The sequence below is a fragment of the Salvia splendens genome, chromosome 2, assembly GCF_004379255.2.
Source record: "Salvia splendens isolate huo1 chromosome 2, SspV2, whole genome shotgun sequence".
Classification (NCBI taxonomy): domain Eukaryota; kingdom Viridiplantae; phylum Streptophyta; class Magnoliopsida; order Lamiales; family Lamiaceae; genus Salvia; species Salvia splendens.
In genome coordinates, this window is record NC_056033.1 from 42,694,116 (window position 1) to 42,715,312 (window position 21,197).

Sequence of the window (21,197 nt, forward strand, 5' to 3'; positions counted from 1 at the left end):
CAACTACACGACAGCAGTGGGATTTAAACCCATGTTCATTGCAGCAAGATTTGCCCCCGTTGCCAAATACGCTACGCCCCTGCATGCAACAAAGAATCACTCACTATACTACATGATGTACCCCAATGCATTATACTTGTGGTCCCTAAAGTTAAATTAGACTTCATTGATAGTACATGTCAAGAAATATACATCAAAAAAGCAAAATGGAAAAGGAATATGCCTAGATTCGGTCCATTTGCATAGATTGGTCAAAATTAGAGTAGAAAATCAATCACAATGCACTTTGTAAAAAGATTTTGGGCGGTGGAGAGATCAATTAAAGCGTCTTACACAGCTTTTGCTTTTGCGCTTTGACCTTTTGATTTTCTATTACATTACATTCCAGCAAAAAAAGCGATTTCGTAACCTTAGCGGCCCTTATAATTCAGCCCGACATCATATGAGGGGGTTCAATCCCGACATCATACAAGGGGGTTCAACCAGAGTACGCAGTAGCCCGTTAAGGAGAGGTCTTAACCCACTGACTGCCAGAAGTCCATCTCTCAAGGCCTCACACTTGTGCCTGAGAGATGGAAGCAACTACACGAAATGGAAGCAACTACACAACAGCAGTGCGATTCGAACTCAGGCTCATTATAGCAAGATCTGCCCCTCCGTTGCCAACTGTGCTACGCCCCCTGCGGGCTTCGATTTGCTATTACATAGGAGTATATGTTGGAATATACATTGTGTTGATTATTGAATAGTAGAGTATATAGTATTTATACTTGTTCTATCATTTAAAAAAAATCGGTCATGGAAGAAAGAGTTGACGTGGACAAATATCATCGTTGGCGGTGTTCATAGGCATCAAATGCGGAATATTGACGTGCCACGTCAACTCTCCATAGACCGAATACAGTTACTACGTCAATTTTGCAATAAATTCAGTGAGTGAAATAATCACATTTAACGACATGTCAATCTAACTAATATTAACAGGGAAATAATATTTTGTCTTCTTCTTTCTTTGGGATAAGGATGCCCACTTAATTTCCACCACCAGTGTAGCCAAATTTATTTTAATTTTTTAAATAGCAAAACAACTGAGACATATCTATATCCTATAATTCAACTTTAAAGCTAATGCTCTTTTCATGTGTAACTAACTAATCCTTTACACTTTTTGCAAGAAGCATAATTGCTAATATCTCAAAAGTTGCAATTATCTTCATCACTTTAAAAAAGTATTTCTATTATTTTCAATGATACTATTTGTTTGTAAAAGTACCTATACAAGAATTCAAGATAGTGTAAAATATATGGCATACATTTATATAGTAAGAATAAGAGTATTACATCACAAAAAAATGGTTGCAATCTCACTAACACTACAAAATGAGAGAGTTGTGTGTCCCTTTCACAACATTCATCCATAATGTAGTAATCTTCTAAGGTTTTCCCGAACCTCGGGACGAGCGCGTCTCGGGGTTGCATACGCAGCCGGCGCCAGATCTGAAGTCGGGCTATGCACCAGACCTCATCAGTACCCTTTCTGGTTCGATTCACTGAGATTATTCCGACATAATGATATAGTTCGTTCCGACAACTCTAGGCCTCGGAGATTTCTAGTCAGGTCCGTTACGAGCAACGAGTGTCGTCAAGTGATCATTCGGGGACACGACATTCTTACCGGCGAAAACACCACGGTGAGCCGAGCATGGTCCGAGAGAGAGTAATCTTCCGGCCACGTCCCTTTCTCCACCTCTGTGGGGAAAAGGACCGCGTTCTTGATGCTGAATCCGATTGCCTCCTCCGCATCGGCGGCATCCTCGTCGTTCGCCTTGGCTCCTTGTTCGAACCACGACGCGTTCCATATCCGTAGCTGAAGAGGAGAAGAATACGATAAGGGGACGTCTAATATAGGCTAATCTAGCATGTATTTTGATGAATCGAACGATTATAAACTCTTTAAATCGCGCGATCCTTCAAATACTCAATCCGATCAACGGGCAATACCTTAAATTCTTTGTAGTCAACGACACCGTTCCCGTCCATGTCCGTCTGCACCCATAGTCCTTGTATCTCCTCGTTGCTCAATCCATTACAATGGCCAATCAGATTGAGCTGCAAACAGCCAACGACACCCCAATATCGCGCCATTAGTCTTCCATGAAAAACAAAACACAGAGAGTAACACATCAGAACGAAAGAAATATCAACCTGTCGTAGCGCTTCACAGAAGCCCGCGTACGAGATGAAATCACCGTCATTATCAGCCTTCAGAAACGCGAACGCATCTTCTTCCGTCAGCGAAGCTCGCCTAAGTTGATACTGCAACGAGAGATATCGAAACGTCAAGCATCTTTACACGATACAAATATGACTATATGAGCATGAGCACTTAAAAAATTAGGTATCAAACCTTGAACATCCCCAACAACGCCTCGCTCCAGCTAGCGTTTAGCAATTTCCGATATCGATTGGGGTTGAGAAGCCATATAAAATCAACACCACAGATATTGCCACGATGGTTGCGGTGGCTCACCCACTGCACGAACGTGCGACACCAGAGGTGAGAATTTTTCGAAACGACAAAATTCAAATACACAAGAAACGATTGTAGATTCGAGAAAAAAGGTACCCTGTGCGCGTCTGCGTCAGTGTACTGATGAGCAGTATCATATGATGATACGAATCCCTGAGATCGGAGAAATTTATAAATATGCCCCCTCTTACTCCCATTCCAGTCGCTGTTACACCCAAATAAACGAGCTTGAGTTTCGTCTCGTGTTAAGATGGGAAAAACGAAAGCGCAAGAGGAATACATACCCGCATAGTAAGATAGGCAAGGGCTTAAGTTTGTTTTCCTTTAGATATGATTCCACATATTGCAATATTTTGTATACCTACATCACAAAATCGTATTGCATTACTCGAAAATGAAATTGATCCGAAGAAAAAGACATGAGTGGTGAAGAACGGAGCGTACCTGACGCAGTCGCTCCAAGCACAGGCTCGAATTATGTGGAAACAGTAAGTGTGTGTTCACTATGAGAAGTTCTTGACGAATGTGACCGTTCAGAGTTTGTGAAAAGGGCGCGTTCAGCTCAACGTGCAATAACTGAGCAACACGGTCGCCAAAATCATTGAATAGCAGCTCCCGGTGGTTGATGACCCTAAAATAGTCCTTATGCACGGCCGTCAGCAGACCTGCAAAATTCGGAAAAGGGTTAACTTCGTATAGGAATCCGACATAAAAATCTGCGCCTTTCATAACTCAAAAACACTTAGAGAAGAATCCTTATTGAATCCGAATCAAGAAAGACTGAAACACCATTCATACGCGATGAATCACACGAACTTTTAAATTGGTTTCTATACGATTCTTCTAGCAAGATGTGAATACAGAAGGCGTTCCAACGACAACCACTACCTTGTGATACACATCTTGTTCCTGTTCTATCCCTACCAAAATCCCAAACACATCTGCAAAAACAGATGCATTAGCCACACATTGATCGCAAAATCGCGATGCCAAATTCGACATATCTAGATAGAACAAGAAAGGGATATCCAAGAAGTCCACCATAGTTCTACTTTGATCAAACAAGTCCACAACTGCAGAGGCTACATATACGATTCTGACCACGAAAAGGGGTATAAAATCGTACCATCTCCGCGATTATTCGTCCGAGCAAGCTTGAAATTGAGGTAACCGGCATCACCAAGCCTCTTGTCGTAGATGCTCACCAACTCCTCATTCCCAACCCAGAATTCCTGCAACGGAAATGATCAAATTGGCAGTTTTAAACACGGAATCGAAGAAAAATACGTGCTGTGATCGAATGAAACACGAAAATACAATACCTGAAGACAGATTATGGAAGATCTCTCACACAATAACCAATTCAAGATCCTCTGATTTCTATCCATCCAATAATCTTTAACATCACTTTCTCTGAAGCTTGGATCCTGCAAATCCACATTTCAAACAACACATTAAACAAAACAATGCTTTTACCAACCAAAATCACACATCAACACAGCAATTGCTGTTAAAAACAACATCCTTAGTAAAGCAACGACTCTTTTTTCGAGCAAAATATGATCAAGAATGCATCGTTTTACCAAAATCTACATCAAATGGCAACGAAAATCGAACCCTATTCTCAACACATACAGTAATATATATATATATATATATATATATATATATATATATATAGGGTTTTGATCTATGCAAAACTAGATTTAAATACAGAAACACAGAACAATATCATAATTAGGTCACTTTTAGGTCATAATTAGGTAATTTTTAGGTCATGCTAACAAAGCATGACCTAAAACGATCTTAGCATGATATTAAACCCAAATATTATAATATGACCTAAAATTGCTTAATTATGACCTTCCGTGTTTTTGGTTAATTATTGACCATTAGATCATATAATCCTAGGGCCAAGATTTGGTCTGCATTTCTGGATTTAAACACATACTTATTTTGATCATCTCCCTCTATATATATATATATATATATATATCAATGCAAAAAACTACAATCTTAGAAAAGCAGCAACTCTTTTACGAGTAAATCAATATACATAACTTGGCAAAAAAAATCAAGCCCTTTTCTCAAAACGCAAAAAGACAACAACTGCAGTAAATCAATAGCTCTTCTCTGAACAAAATACAATCAAGAATGCATCTTTTCACCATAATCCACATCAAAATGCAACGAAAATCAAACCCTTTTTTCAAAACATACATCAATACATCTATCAATGCAAAAAAACTACTACAATCTTAGCAAAGCAACAGCTCTTTTTCGAGTAAAACATGACCCAGAAAACAACTTTTTTTCTATAATCTACAAAATTTAGCAACAAAAACCAAGCCCTTTTTCTCAAAATCAAGCAACAACCACATTAAAGCTAAAGCAACAGCTCTTTTCCAAACAAAACATAATCAAGAATGCATCTTTTCACCAAAATCCACATCAAATGGCAACGAAGATCGACCCCTTTTCTCAAAACATACAACAATACGTCTATCAGTGCAAAAAACTACAACCTTAGTAAGGCATCAGCTCTTTTTCGAGCAAAACACGATCAAGAAACCAACTTTTTTCCAAAAAATCAACAAAATTTATCAACAAAAATCAAGCCCTTTTTCTCAAAATCAAGCAACAACCATAGTAAAGCTAGAGCACTTGCTCTTTTCCAAACAAAACATAATCAAGAATGCATCTTTTCACCAAAATCCACACCAATTGGCAACGAAAATCGAGCCCTTTCCTCGAATTCTCACCTCGTGATTGAGCCTTTTGTAGATGGGCGCGAGGATGTTGAAAGTCGTGCAAGAAATACAAGAGGGGTCCGTAGTCGAAGAAGCTATGGCGTAGCTGCCGATTCTTGACAATATCCCCATGTTTAATGCTCTGTTCTTACTCCCCATTTACTCAAACAGCTCAAAACAGCGTGCGATTTTCACAATTAATGATTTTCTGTGTAAATGATTGGCGAATGATTAACCGAAAACTGCAAAAGGGAATTTCAAGAATCTGGAAAAATATGCTGAAAATTCCCTTCCTCTTTTTTCGAGAACAATAGAAGGATTTTTTTTGTGATCTTGGAAGATTTGTATATATTGTGACGATTAACTCAACGAATGATGATAAATTGATAATCAGAAAGTGGCTGTGATGCATATATATACGCGAGAGAGAGAGAGGAGAGTATTTTTGTTTGTATTTTATGTTTTCAATTTTGAAGTGTTAATCGAGTTGTAAATAAACAGAGTACTATTAAGAATTTTTTGGGTCGTGACGGTTATTAGAAATATGATAAATATTAAATACATATTTGTGGAGAGAGAAGGAAGAGAATCGTTGTTGTAACTTGTAATAATTTATATTTTGGTTTTTACTAGTATTTTTATAATTTTAAGTGGGTGTTATTTTAGTCAAGTTGTAAATATATTGATAAGGAATATAACTTTATTTAAGATAAATATTTAAATAAATTATTGTGGAGAGTGCGCCACCATTTACCATTTCAATTTTTCATGCGACACACACGACGCTTCCACTCATTTAGGCCATCCACAACGCTGTCTCTATACCGTCTCTTAAACCGTCTCTTAACTACTATTTGAGCACTATTTGAGGGCCCCACTATCCTTTTTTCCTCCATCTCTTAACTAAGAGACGGAACCTGCAACGCTCCGTCTCTTAACCGTCTCTATACCGTCTCTTAATTACTATTCATTCAATTTAATTTATAATTTTTTTTTAAAACCCAATTCAATTTAAACAAACACACTTTATTAAAATTAAAACAATATTACAACTTAACATTAAAAAAAACGGAAATAGGTATCTCCCCAAATCGGGTTATCGCAGAAGTAGTCGCGTACTAACCGTGCGGCGGCTTCCTCCCGGTTCCGATTGATGTACTTCCGGGAGCGTCGTGGGGGTGGTGCGGCTTCCTCCGCCTCTCGTCGTCGATCTTCTTCGAGTGATTGTTCCATTAATTGGCGCATTTGCTCAAAAGGATCCATTTGTTTGAGTTGATTGAAGATGGAAATTGGAGTGATAGAGAGGATTTGAGAGGAATAGATGTGTGTTTGTGTGTGAAATGAGTATGGAATAGAATTATTTATAGAGTAAAAAAATTAAAAATTTAAAAAATGAAAATAAATATTTAACGGTAATATTACCGTTTGAAAAAAAAAATTATTAAAAATCGATTTTTTTTAAAAAAAAATAAATTATTGCGTCATCAGTGACGACGCCCACTCGCGGGCCAGCGAGTGGGCGTCACGCACGCATGGGGACGTGCCACGTGTCCCTGGCGCGTGGCGAGACAGCTCGTCTCGTGTCTCTCCGAGACGAGCTACGTGACGAGACGGTCGCGAGCTGGAGACGAGATGGGCGCTGCAATGCGTCTCGCGGGGGTCTCGTCTCTCCGAGACGAGACGCGAGCCCGGCGCGAGACGCGTTGTGGATGGCCTTAGAATCTTCACTCTTTTTCCATTTATCAATTCAAAATTGTCATATTAAGACGAATATAAAATCGACATTTATAGCGTATATCAATAAAAAATTGTCTAAATACATATCGAAATAATTGCAGATATTTTTTACATTCAATATAGCTGATTTAGGCCACATGGCATCTGATAAAATCATAAACAATTATTTTATTTGATGATAGTTTATTTTATACTCTCTCTACTTTAAATGAATAGTACGGAGTATAATATATTTATATTTTGCTACATCCAAATAAAATAATCTCTTTCCCCTTATAATACATTACGATATGTTACCATTAAAATCGAAAAAATGGAAATTAAGTGCACAATAATTGAACTTTTTAATTTTTCGACTGAGATGAAGAAAGGATGTTGTATTTGGTCGAATATTACTTTTTCTATATACATATGTAATAAATGTATATAGAATATATGTATAATTTAACTTTTTAGACAAAGTTTGGCAGAATTATTTGGGTGAGCTGTCACTGCAAGATTGTCGAGGTGTTGTTATTTGAACTATCAGAGTATTGTTATAATTGAAAAATAATCTAATTTTTTTTGTAATTATTAAAACAATTAACTTTAACCTGGAGTACTATTTTCAAAATAACCTTAGCAAAAGTGTATTGCTAAATTATGATAAAAGTGTTGGCATCAATTAATTTTGGCCTTAATATCTAATACACGTAGACATCAAATGAGTGTTCGGTTTGCAAGATTGTATCCATGATTAAATTTGTAGTGTGTTTAGTTCATGAGATTCATTCTCACAACTCAATCCTAAATGAATAATCATGTGATAATTAGTCATAAGTAACTCCCTATGACTAAAATAATTCCACAACTCAATCCTAGATTATATCTTGGTATTATTTTATCTTGTCAACTGAACACCACCAAAATAGTGTGTTTCCTATAATAATTGTAAGTACTATTTCATTTTTGTCACACGACTTGTCTTGGATAAGGATAAGTTTAGCCATTAAATGAAAAGTTATGAGGTTTTGCAACTTGAATCTATAATCACGTCTCATTGTTTAAGCTTCAACTTTTTTGTTATTTTTAAATTCAGAAAATATTACTCGTATAATCACATCAGGTAAGTTCGAAAAGTTTGTCGGCAATACGACGATCCGAACATCGCTAACCTCAATGGAATAAGGCAGAGTTACTATACCAAATCAATGAATGTCAAAAAATTTAATGAGATGTTATCATCTCATTAAATTCATTATCCTAGCTATTATCACGATAGTCCACGTAATACAATCATACTAATCAATAACTCTATAAACTTGGTCACAACAAATTTTTTGGATAATGTTTATCCTAAAATTCATACCATTTAAACTACTAGCAAAAATTATACTTCTAAGTTTTGACATTTGATTAAGTCCAAAATAGTAGTACTAATATATTAATTCATATCATACACTATACTTTTAAGTTATGGATCTATGAAAATGAAAATTCATAGTATAATTATTCTCAAGCATGGAATATGTGCTCAGAATTGAACTTAGCATCATTATAAAGAAATTGAAGAACAAAAAAAATTTGGGAAAGTTGATAAAAAAAATGATGATAAGAGGGCTCCACAACTCCACCGACGCAACTCTAAATTCTAAAGGGCCCCAAGATTGGAGTCTTTTCACTTTTGATATATTGAAAAGTAATAATTTTATCTGCCTTACATCATTGGCCGATGCATCTTTTAATTTTTTTAGAATTTATATATATCCACGTGTACATAAATTTGGTTTTGATCAAATGCATGGTTAAATTAAAATCATTGAATCAACTGAATATCAAATTGGTCATTGTAATTTTAATTGTCAGTTTGGCCTAAGACAAAATAATTTTAAATCGTGAAAAAGTCTTTGCAAGAACGAGAAGAAACTAGCTAAAATAAGCCCCAAAAATAATGTTTTGGAACCAGAATCGTGCCAACGGTCACCAATTCAAAATTGAAATTGTAAACTTATTTGTCAGGTCGGTTATGATTCTTTGTAGATTGAATCGTTGATTACTCGATTAATAAAACCGTTAAATCTGATTACCGTTCACTTATTATACTTCAGATAGTTTTTCGAAGTTCTAACTTCTAACCTAGTTTGAAGATCAAACCCCTTTCTAGTCAACTTCAAATTCCATGACCATGGACCTTATGGTAAAACTTGATCATGTCACACATAACTCTTCATTTGTGATTTAATCTCTCTTTTTCAGTATGTATGTTTATATAGCCTGTATTGATAACAACTGAATCTTTTAAGTTATGAATTGAATATGAAAATTGAGAAATTGAAGAACACTCTTTTGATCGAGAGAAAAATGAAGAAATCTTATTGAATTCAACAAAGGAAACGAGCTTTGTATTTTTGGAGAAGATACACAAACTAACTCATTAACAGCCTTTTATCTAACACAAATGAACACCTAACTGCTAGTAAGAATGGACAGTCAAGATTCGAACAATCTAACTAATCTCCATCTAACGGTCGTTGTAGCTCGACAGCTTCTTCATCTCTTCTTCAGCTCTTGAGCTCGATTAAGCCCAATCACTCATGCATTGATCAATCACACAACATTTTATTTGTCCTTTTTTGCCACACTGTGTACAACACCATGATATGAATTAATGGTTGCAGCAAGATCTGCTTCTCCGTTGCCAACTGTGCTACGCATATTAGTTTAGGTATTATAGGGGTTTAATGGTCCTAAGGTAATGATTATGTTTGTTCTTTTCACAATTAAATAAAGCACAAATAATATCATAGATTGACACGTTGCGAGTACGAATTCGATGATTCTTGATTAAAATATCATTGGGACAAACTTTTGAAATTCCCGCTTTAATAAAAAAAAATTCGAATCCAATATTAAATTGTTACCGAAAACAGAAAAGATCAAATCTAAAAAGTAAAAACAAATGTCCGAGTCATAAGTTCTTATAGACATATTCTTTGAACAAAAATGAATTCCAATATGAACAAAATGATGAGTGAATTAGAAGATAGTAATATCAAATTGAAGCCTCTTGTAAACAACAAACCAAAAGCACTAAACTAGGTCCTATTTTTACAATTTACAATTTAAGTCACCACTTTAATATGTGGTGCCCATTAATTTTCTTAGCATATGGTTTTGCCTTGTTCAATAAGTATCATCCTCAAATGTACTTATCATTAAATATTGCGAGGATAAGCATCATAGCAATAAGAGGTTACTAAAAATAGTGGATAAAACTTATTATTGTTATAATAACAATAATTAATTAAATATACTAGTACATATTTTGATATTGACATAGAGTGAAATTAATACCCAAACAAAAAGAATGACGTTGATATTAGAAGCTAGTTTAATTTTCTTAGCCCCCTTTTCCATGTCATTATTCAAATTTGAGTTTAAATTACACTCGATTTATCGACTGCCAACGCGATTATCAGATATCTAAAAAATGGGCGTAAAATTTAATCACTTTGTCTCCGTGGAAAGTATGCTCTACTTTTTTTTAGAATATGAACATCTTTGATTGTTGAAAATTATATTTACTCTCATAATTGTAATTATATGAGTATGATAAATTGTGTTGAGGAATGACCAAGGAAATTTTGGCCATTTGAGTTTTCAAAAGTAGCTTTATATAGATTGAATGGTCAAATACAGGATTTGGTTGGTTTGAGGCCATTGAAGGACATAAATTAGTTAATTATGTGTTAAAATGTCAATAATTAGAGTACACTTGTGTGGTCTTTGTAAATTGTCTCTTTAAAATCCACGTGTGCAGTTTTCTGTCACTTAATTTATGTGACCATCGTTCACGTGAGTTGTTCGTTGGTATACAGTACTATTTAGTTTGATTTTAATACCCGGAAAATTTTTTATTGACAATATTAAATAAAATAAATTATATAAAATTTTAATTTATTTCATTAATTATTTATTTAAAATTATAGAAAAATAATAAACTGAGTTTAATTTTGAGTAATTTGTAAAATTGAAAACTTCGGTAATTTTTTTCAAGTATTAGAGCACCCACATCCGTGCTCTTGCCAACGAGCACGGATGTGGGCACGGACCCACTTTTACTATCTACTCTTAGGCAAGAGCACAACACCCACATCTGTGCTCTTCCGCAAGGACATGCTCAAGGGTTCCACAATTCTATTAATCAATTTAAATAAAAACATTTCCACAATATTAAAATGCATTAAAAATAACTGGAATAATACTATAAATTACAAAAAAATTAAAAATTACATAATTAAAATCCTAAAAATTAAAATTTTCTTCATTAAAATCTTAAAAATTAAAAATTACATAATTAAATTCATAAAATTAAAAAATCCACTACTCGTGGCCGAATTTCGCCCAAATGGATGATGAATGTGTGTATTTATAGATGATTTTGGGATTAAATTTTTTTAAAAAAATTTTAAAAAATGGTAATAAAATCTGTATATTTTTGGGAATCCAAAAATATATATATTTTATATTTTTGGTATTATTTTTAATTTAAAAAAAAATAATGTCAACGGCCAATAGAAATGAGTCACGTCCCCCTGCTCGCTGGCACGGACGTGCTCTTAGCTAAGAGCAGCGCCGTGCCAGCGGCAAGAGCGCAGCGGCGGACAGCGGTGCCGTGCCGCTAGCATGGACGGACGGACGGTGGTATGCTCTCCGCTGTGGATGCTCTTAGAATAAAAATAAATACTGGACTAAAGATAAAAGATGTTCACACGTATATAGTATGTACTATACATTTTCATATAGTTACTACTCCAGTACTCCTATGACCTATATTATACATTTAGTATGTTCACCATAGTTTTTGCATGTGAGATTCTAATGTTTGTCGTTTTTTCGATGCAAAAAAGCACAGTCGCTCAAGTCATATTGACGAACTAAAAATACAAGTTACACATCAAAAGAAAAAGATACCAACAAAGCAACAACACAAAAGTCTGTGTAAAAGTTATATGCATAAAATCAAAAACACTAACCTGCCGAACAAAATGCTATGTGTATATTCCCTTATTTGAATATATGAAAAACATACCAAATAAATAAATAGTACTATACTACTGATATGAATAATACTAATAACTACATAGTATACATAAGTACAATTATAATATTTATTGGGTACAACGTAACTGTCGTTCACGTGATTAATATACGAGATTAAATTTGCTTTGTGCTAGCCAAATCCTTCTAGATTACAAAAAATGTTTGGCTTCATTGTTGTGCTTTGGATTAATATTTTTTGTGGCGACTTTATACATTAAAAATTTAAAAAGTATTATCAGTATACTACAATTTTACCCTTTTAATGACTTCTTCAATGGTAGGATATATTGTTAAATGAAGTATGAGGATTAATTTATAATTCCACATGTAATTATGAAAAAGCTCGAACCTTATACTATAATAAGGTATTTTTCCTTATAACATACAAACATTAAAATATACTAGTAGTATTAATATTGTTGATGTATGAATTATATATGTGTATGAGAGTGAAATAGGTTGAGCTAGGTGACATGAAATAATGGTTGGCACACCCAGTTAGACAACATTCTATGAAAAAGAGAATATGGATACAACATAACATCTCCCCTAAATAATAAACCAAAATCATTTTCTTCTAGAAACATTAAGTTGACCATTCTTAAAATAAGTATATCAATAATACCTACACATAGGAATACGAGCATATTCCTAGGATTATCCTCATATCTATATTATTTAGTTAGTTATTGATTTACCATATCTTTTCATATTTATTAGGATTATTTTCTTGTTCCTTAAGTTAGGATATCCACTATTATAAATAGTGGACATTGTTATTAATTTGGATCATTCATGAAATATCAAATTATCTTATTTTCCTTTTATCGTATTTTACTTTCTTTTGCAATCGGTTTGATCGACGGGCAAAGCTCCTGCGACTACCATTTACCCCTCCGCCGATCGCTTTTGCGACGCCGAAAACTTGTTAAGAGAAATCATCTCTTAACACATAGTATTATAGTGCGTGCATGTTTATGCTACCATTCCATATCATATGATTCATACTATCTTATAGTATTCATTTTTAACTTTCATATATTATCTTTTGTCCCTTATTCCATCAATAAAACTTCTTTTTTCTTTTCTTTAAATAAATAGTAATAAATTATTGTTTAACTAATCTTTTACAATTACAACTCATTATACTCATACTGAAGCATTTAAAATTCTATTCTATTATCAATAAAAAAACCATTAATCAATAGGTAAGTATACTAAATATTAGCCTTATTATTAAATTTCACTAGTAATAAGCTTGAGTGTATCATAATTTAAGGGGGGTAAGATTGTGAAATAATCAAAGCAGAGGTTGACCATGTGATTTCAGTTGCCGATTGTAATTTTTTACTATAATTGATTTAAGACAAAAGTGACATTGGAGAAATAAATATATGTATTTAAAGTGGGGAGCATATGGGAGAAAAATAGGTTGCTTGTAGTAGTCTACTTAAAAGGAGTCTATTTTGTTTTCTCAATAAAAAATACTCATATTAAGGAGGAAAATAGGTTGCTTGGAGTACTAATTTGCTTTTATACTCGTATTCAATAATTGTGTCTTTATAATAAAGTAACCCTCATTTTTACTAACAATAGCTCAATCATCTATTGAATTGATTATGAGATTACATGTTAGAGTCGAACTTGTTCAATAATGAGCATATGTGATCCCATTGATCACTAAAAAATTGGTTGACCCTGTAAGAAAAAAAATTATAAATTGGTTGATGATAAACAGCTAGAAGATGTTATTCGAGATGTAAATCAATTCTATTTTCCCTAATACCGATTAATATCAATTAAATTAATTAAATAACAAAAATTTTATTTTTTTTTCAAATTTTTGGTTTAATACTACTTGATTTTACTTTTATATCATCGTCATTATATGTTGCTCAACATGTTAGTGTTGCTCTTTCGTAGTTTTTGCTCAACTTATTACTACTGTCATTTCTTGATTGTTGCTCAACGTATACAGTAATTCGTGATATTAATGTGTTTTACGTAATGAAATTCAAAGATAAGTATCAACTTACAAGTTCATTCACCCACATATAAGTTTATATCGGTAATTCTAATTTTTTTATACATGTAAATGGACTAAATTAACTCTTTATGGCCGGCCACATTATGACCATTTAGCATCACTCAAATAAAAAATACTTAGATCGCATTAAGATGAATACATTACTTAAGTTTCAAAGGCCCATAATTCAAATATTTATTTTTATGGTGCTGACTCTCAAGTGTCACGCTGTCCTAATATTCACTTAATGAAGCGTGCTTAGTTTATTTTATCAAAGTTAAATAGCAATTATTCAATCTTCAAGACATATTTGACATATATCTTTGAGATTATACTTTTTTTTTATTTTGCAACGAACTTAACTTTGATACAATAATATATAACGAGAATGAAAATTAGTTGGTAAGCAAATGTTTCTCCTCTATCAAGTAGATCGAGGATTCCAGACATTACGGGATAAATGTATATAATCAACGATTTTGATTCTTGTATGATTTCATAGCAGATGCATACTACCTTTATCCATGAAAAATAGTGTTATTTTTCTTTTTAAATTTTGGTCCATTTAGCTAAATTAGTCTATATGTAACGAGTTAGATCCTATTTTTCACTAAAAATACTTCACAAATTTTTTATGTCAACCTATCTCTTACCTAATCAATTTTCAATTAAAACTCACATCATTGACTAACCATGTATTGATGTGATATATGTGAAACGAACAATCAACTAAAACACACTATACTTTGTTATTTTACTAATGTAAAAAAGGTGTTTATAAAATCAGTAACACTTATTGTTGTATCTAGTGCAAAATTTTAGAATTTTGAGAAATCATGTAATTAAACTGCTTTGAATTTGTATAACAAATTATAGCCCAATATCAAATAGGCCGACCCAAAACTAAGTGGGCCCTTCTCTACCTCGAAGTAGATATTAGGAACAATAATTTTCTCCATCTAAATAAGCCCATTAACCCAAAGAAGGCCCATACACTAACTAAGCTCAAGCCCAAGAAAAAAGTAGGGTTTAGCTCGTCATTCTCTTGTATATATCGTCGTCTCTCTAAACCAAACCATCCCTCTGCAAACCCTACTTCTTCAATCCGCACGCCGCCACACTTCCAGCCGGAAAAATGAAGACAATTCTATCGTCGGATACCATGGATATTCCCGATGGCATCAAGATCAAGGTGAAGGCGAAGGTGATCGAGGTGGAGGGGCCCAGGGGCACTCTATCGAAGAATTTCAAGCATTTGAACCTCGATTTCCAGCTCATCACCGACGAGGAGACCGGGAAGAAGAAGCTGAAGATCGACGCCTGGTTCGGAAGCCGGAAAACCACCGCCTCCATCCGTACCGCGCTCAGCCACGTCAACAATCTCATCAACGGCGTGACGAAGGGATACCGCTACAAGATGAGATTCGTGTATGCTCATTTTCCTATCAATGCCTCCATCACTAACAACGGCACCGCTATTGAGATCCGTAACTTTCTCGGAGAGAAGAAGGTATGATATCTTCTGCTCTCTGGTGCAGTTTAATTAGTATCTAGTCAATTTTTTTTTTGTTCAATACTCCTAGTTATTAGCAATTTTTATTTATTTTAACGAAATGTATTTTTTTCAGCGCTTGTTTTTGCTATTGCTGATTGTTTGATTTCTCTGTTCCATGTTCTGGTTTTGTTCTGTTTGTGAATATATGTTTGAAGCTTGAACTGTCTTTTGCAATTAATTTGTTGTTAATTCGATATGCTAATCTAGAAATGTGAATGAAATGAGTAAAGTGAACTGAATATTCATATACAAGTGGTTGGACAGAGCGTATGAATTTTTATATCAATGCACAGTTGCTAATGTTTTGATTTTGAACTAGCTGTTTAATTGTTTGTTACAATGTTCATATGTTTCCATGTATCATCACTGAATTTGTTTGTACCATTGCAGCTTGTTTGATTACTCTGTTCATTCTGCTTGATTGTTAATGTTTCTGAATATGTTATCTAAGTTTATACTGATAATGTTTCTGTATCTGTGCGAATAGCACCAAAAGCACTTATATGTTTTGAATATGAATTAGCTGTTTTGATGCTTTGCATAATGATCACATCCCGAGTGAGTAGTGGAGTATAGTAGATCAAATTGAGTAAATTAGCTTCATGTTTCAATACATTGATTACTCGTAATTGAATAGTACTACTATTACTTATTTCATTTAGTTTAGCTGTGTGGTGATTTGCATTTTGTCTTCTACAACAGGTGAGGAAGGTTGATATGCTTGAGGGAGTGTCGATCGTGCGATCTGAGAAGGTGAAGGATGAGTTGGTGTTGGAGGGTAACGACATTGAGCTCGTTTCTAGGTCTTGCGCCTTGATTAACCAGGTAAAATGATATCCAGAAACTCACTATAGTTTTCATACTAAACTTCCTTGCTCTTTTATCCTAACCACCTCTCGCTTTGTTTGTTCGACAGAAATGCCATGTTAAGAACAAGGATATCAGGAAGTTCCTTGACGGTATCTATGTTAGCGAGAAGGGAGCCATTGCATCTGAGGAATGAAGTCAGATATTTATGTTTCAATCAGTTATTCCCATTTTCTTGGTCTTGTTTTTCTGCTGACTTCTCAGACTTATATAGAAGAAGATGAATCTCCAAATTTTCTCAGACTTATATAGAAGAAGATGAATCTCCAAATTTTGTGTTGTCACAGATTGACTCTATTGTTACTGTTTTATGGTATTCTAGTTTTTTGTTGCCTTTTCTAACTATGTTCTCTATAGGATTTATTTTTATTCTACCTTTTCACAGAATTTTAATTGTGCTAGTAATTTTTAACAGTTACTACTGATTTGGGAGTTTCTTATAAATAATTCTTATCTAATAGTAGTAAATTTTGCCATTATCTTCAGAAACTGTAACACAAGTAGTAGGGAGTTGTATATTTTATGGTTCGATATTACATGACATATTTTCACAATATTAGAAATCACATTTTTCGGCACAATTTTTAAGATACAAAATGCTATAGAAAGTGAGTACTGTAGTAACTTACTAAAATTCGTCGCCATATTGTCTTTTATGAATGAAAAGTACTAACGTTCACATATAATGTTTCAGCTGTCATATTAATTAATAAACATAATTTCACCAGAAAATATTTTTAAAAATACAAACGTCTATATATAATGTTTCAGCTGTCATATCAAATTAATTCACTATGCGCGAAAAATTTCATACCTCATGATTTTTGTGACTATTTTTCGTAGGTGAGCCTTGATTTTACAAAATTTCATTTTTGCAATTTGCCTTCCTAATATTATGAAAATACATGGCAAAATTGTGTACCTAATAAATGTTACGTGTGTAGATGACTCAGGTTTGGGCATACAGATATACTTTTGGTCTCGATTGTTTTGGCTCTATCTTCTTTGTGGTTTGTCTTCATTTAACACATTTTATTAGCCTCTAATAATTGTAGATAAGATATGTTCACTGGTTATAAACAAAATGAAGCCAACAATTAGGCTTGTTTTTTGTGACAAGCAGGATCTGAAACTACTATTTGTAGGCCTGTTCAAATATCTTATAATCTGTACTTAGATTTTAAAATTATTAATCATTCATGAGTGTATAATGCACCTAACTTCCATTTACTACAAAAATATCACATACAAAACCTAACAAGTTGGTTAAACACTATCATTTGCATAATGGGGACAAAAAGGTACGCTTGAAAATTGAAATATGCTTGTATGCATATTTAGTTTTATGACTAATTATCGAAAAAGACCACAAAATTTGATTAAATTTTAATAGTTAACTTAAAAAATAAGCCGAAATAACTATGAATTTGGATTTTATGTGCAATTATATCACACCAAAAAATTTTGGTCACCTATGTGTAAAATATTGTTAATGATTATCAAAAAAACGATCTTGTTCTCTTTATGAACAGATGACGTCGTTTAGCTCATCGAGAGTGACATCTACAATATAATATTTCGGCTTCTGTATCAGAATTCAGAGATGAATTTCGATTTCGAGATAATGCGAATAAATCAAAACTTCATGCATGATGGACTAGAATCTTACCCCCAAGTAAAATTCTAGAGTATGATTTTCTGATGAATTTTCCTCTTATTTATCATTGTTTCGACCAAGCTTGATTTGATATTGACTCTTATCGCAACCAAATAATTGATAGGACCACACTACAAAACACCATACATACGTCTCTTCCTCAATCCTATCACATGGCCACGTAAATGCAAACTCCTCCTCCTCTTCTTCTTCGATTCATCATTTCTTCAATCATGTTTCATCTCTTCATATCAATCATCGTATCCTCCACAATCCTAGTCCAATCCTCCCACAACAACCACAAGCCCGGGCCCGAAATCACCCTAAAAAAGAGCCTCTCCTTCCCCACCTTCGGCCCGAACAACATCAACCAAGACATCACCCTCTTAGGCAGCGCCGCCATCCCTCCCCAAACGGGCTGCATCCAAATCCCCGAGCCCGAAAACCCCCACTCCTCCGCGGGCCGGGCTATCTACGCCTCCCCCGTCCGCCTCTTCGACCCGAGCTCCCGCCTCCCGGCCTCCTTCAAGACCACCTTCTCCTTCCGCATCCGGGGCGGGCCTGATGACTCAGGCCCCACGTCAGGGGGCTTGAGCTTCATCATCGCCCCGGACGAGCTCACCACGGGCCGGCCCGGCCCGTGGCTCGGCATGCTGAACGACGAGTGCGAGGACGACTACAAGGTCGTCGCAGTCGAGTTCGACACCCGCATGAACCCCGAGTTCGGCGACCGGAGCGACAACCACGTCGGCGTCAACCTCGGCAGCATCGTCTCCGCCGCCTCCGCCAACGCCTCCTCTGCCTTCGGCATCCGCCTCAACGACGGAGAGCTCCACCGGGCATCGATAACCTACGACGGAACCAACAAGTCCTTGTCCATCTTCATCGGGCCGGTCTCTTCCGATGGGAAAGCCCGGCCCGAAAGCACAGTTATTTTCAACAACATTGATCTCTCACCTTATTTGAACGAATACATGTTTATAGGATTCTCCGGCTCCACCGGCGACGACAACCACCCTCAAATCCACAGTGTTTGCTCTTGGAACTTCACCTCCACCACCCGGGCCCGCCTCCGGGTCCCCTCGCCGGAGAGCTGCGCGAGCAAGATCATGGTCGGAGACGACGGAAACATTCCTAGCAAAACCCCGAGCAGTTTCTACATCTTCGTCGCCGTCGTTGCTCTCGTGCTGATGATCATGATCAGCTTGTTCCTCAATCGGAAAAAGAGGGAGAGTTACGAATTCTCCGACGAGATGGCGGTCGTAGGCAAGGAAAAGAAGCGGCCCGTCCCTCCGAACCGGGCACGGAAGTTCAGCCTTGCTGAGATATACTCAGCCACAAGAAGATTTGGTGAATCTCAAGCTCTTGGTAGTGATAGGAATAGTGTTACTTATAAAGGGAGCTTGTTGAATGGATCCAATGTGGCGGTGAAGCGGTTTACGAAGGAGGTTGTAATCCCGGTTCGCCGGAGAATGATGGAGGAAGTTAAAATGATAGGTCAGTTCTCTCTTTATACTGATATGAAATACGGAGTAATATTATTATATTTATGGTAGTATTTATTTTTGTTTTATTTGGCAATAGGTAAAATCAGGCATCCGAATATAGTCCCTGTAAGGGGATGGTGCTTTGATAATCAAGAAACAATAGTATTATACGAGTATGTCGGGAATGGGAGTCTGGACAAGTGGTTGTTCGGGTTTGGAGTGGTGCCATGGACGCGACGGTTCAAGGTGGTCAAGGACGCGGCGGAAGGGTTAGCGTATCTACATTCGAAAGGGCTAGCACACAAGAATGTGAAGGGTAGCAGTGTGTTTATTGATGTGAGCTTTAGGGCACTATTAGGGGACTTCGGGTTCGTGTTGTCGTTGGGTGAGGCGTCGGCTCGGTTCGAGGCGATGGTGAGTCAGAAAGTGGATATTTTTGAGTTTGGGGTTATGATGGTGGAGGTTGTGTCGGGTCGGGGCAGGGAGACCGGGTTGCTGGATCTGGCGTGGGCTCTGCATGAGAGCGGTGAGAAGGCGAAGCTAGTGGATCGAAGTGTTAACCCGGATCAAGCGGTTCGGGTCATGGATGTTGGGTTGATGTGCACGTTGAATGAGAATAGAGGGAGGCCGAGCATGGAGGAAGTGGTCGGGTATTTGAATTCGGAGAGGCCGTTGCCTGACCTGCCAACGACCCGACCCGTTTCGTTGTTCCCCTACAGCAGCACTACAGGGTTATGCAGTGGCTACTCTTGTGGTTCATTCAAATAACGTCCCATAATATTTTTGTATACAAATGTATGTGAAATCCAACTTTTAGGAATAACACAAAACAATTGTATAGCTAAATTTGCCCTTTTCTTTTATTAGTATTACTATTATTTAAATGGAGACCAGTTAGAGATACTACTAGTCCTAGATAGGTAAATTGTTTTGTAAAATTATAAATAAGCTATATATGTTTATAGAGTTATAAAAAGAATCCTAAAACACCATCCTTATGAGCATAATGTAATCTAAAAATTATAAGAACAAGAGTACAAGACTAAACCCAACTAATTATCTTTTTTTTTTAATTTGTATTTAGAAATTTGTATAAATTGCTTAAAAATGTATTTAGCCCTTATCAAATTAATGCTTAAAAAAGCATGAGTATAAATTTAGTTGACTTTCTACCAATATTATTTTCTATGTTCTACGATCATTTCCTGAGTGTCTCATTTAGAGCTAGAAAAAGTACTTATTCTAAAGCAATAGACCTCGAATCACCATGTTATTTAAAATTTATTAAAATAAAATTAACCATTGATGCTAAAAACGAAATACTATAAGTTATGAAATCATATTTTGGTACTCCACTAAACAACAAACACCTAAGCATTTAGTATAATTCTTCAGTGATGACTCGAACTCTCGATCAGTGACACCTAACTGATCCTAGAGATGCAATGTGCATATAGTTTGATCTTCATGCATAAATTGACTATTGAAATTGAACAAACTTTAATT

The 21,197-nt window shown here is 35.4% G+C and overlaps 3 protein-coding genes across 3 annotated transcripts; 2 read left to right on the forward strand and 1 right to left on the reverse strand.

Moving 5' to 3' along the window:
• Window positions 1-1,291: 1,291 nt before the first annotated feature.
• LOC121792990 (uncharacterized calcium-binding protein At1g02270-like) lies at window positions 1,292-5,749 on the reverse strand. Its single transcript, XM_042191158.1, has 10 exons — window positions 5,293-5,749; window positions 3,853-3,957; window positions 3,657-3,762; window positions 2,975-3,195; window positions 2,815-2,891; window positions 2,627-2,735; window positions 2,408-2,533; window positions 2,206-2,316; window positions 2,002-2,109; window positions 1,292-1,867 (listed from the first exon to the last, which is right to left on the reverse strand). Exons 1-10 carry the CDS (start codon window positions 5,437-5,439, stop codon window positions 1,643-1,645), a joined length of 1,335 nt encoding a protein of 444 aa, XP_042047092.1. The 5' UTR covers window positions 5,440-5,749; the 3' UTR covers window positions 1,292-1,642.
• Window positions 5,750-15,198: 9,449 nt separating this feature from the next.
• LOC121767422 (60S ribosomal protein L9-like) lies at window positions 15,199-16,889 on the forward strand. The gene is made up of 3 exons (XM_042163688.1): window positions 15,199-15,635; window positions 16,383-16,505; window positions 16,597-16,889. The coding sequence occupies exons 1-3, from the start codon at window positions 15,261-15,263 to the stop codon at window positions 16,681-16,683; spliced, it is 585 nt and encodes a 194-aa protein (XP_042019622.1). The 5' UTR covers window positions 15,199-15,260; the 3' UTR covers window positions 16,684-16,889.
• Window positions 16,890-18,326: 1,437 nt separating this feature from the next.
• On the forward strand, window positions 18,327-20,575 carry LOC121767431 (L-type lectin-domain containing receptor kinase VIII.2-like). Its single transcript, XM_042163694.1, has 2 exons — window positions 18,327-19,701; window positions 19,789-20,575. The coding sequence occupies exons 1-2, from the start codon at window positions 18,390-18,392 to the stop codon at window positions 20,457-20,459; spliced, it is 1,983 nt and encodes a 660-aa protein (XP_042019628.1). The 5' UTR covers window positions 18,327-18,389; the 3' UTR covers window positions 20,460-20,575.
• The last annotated feature ends 622 nt before the right edge of the window (window positions 20,576-21,197 follow it).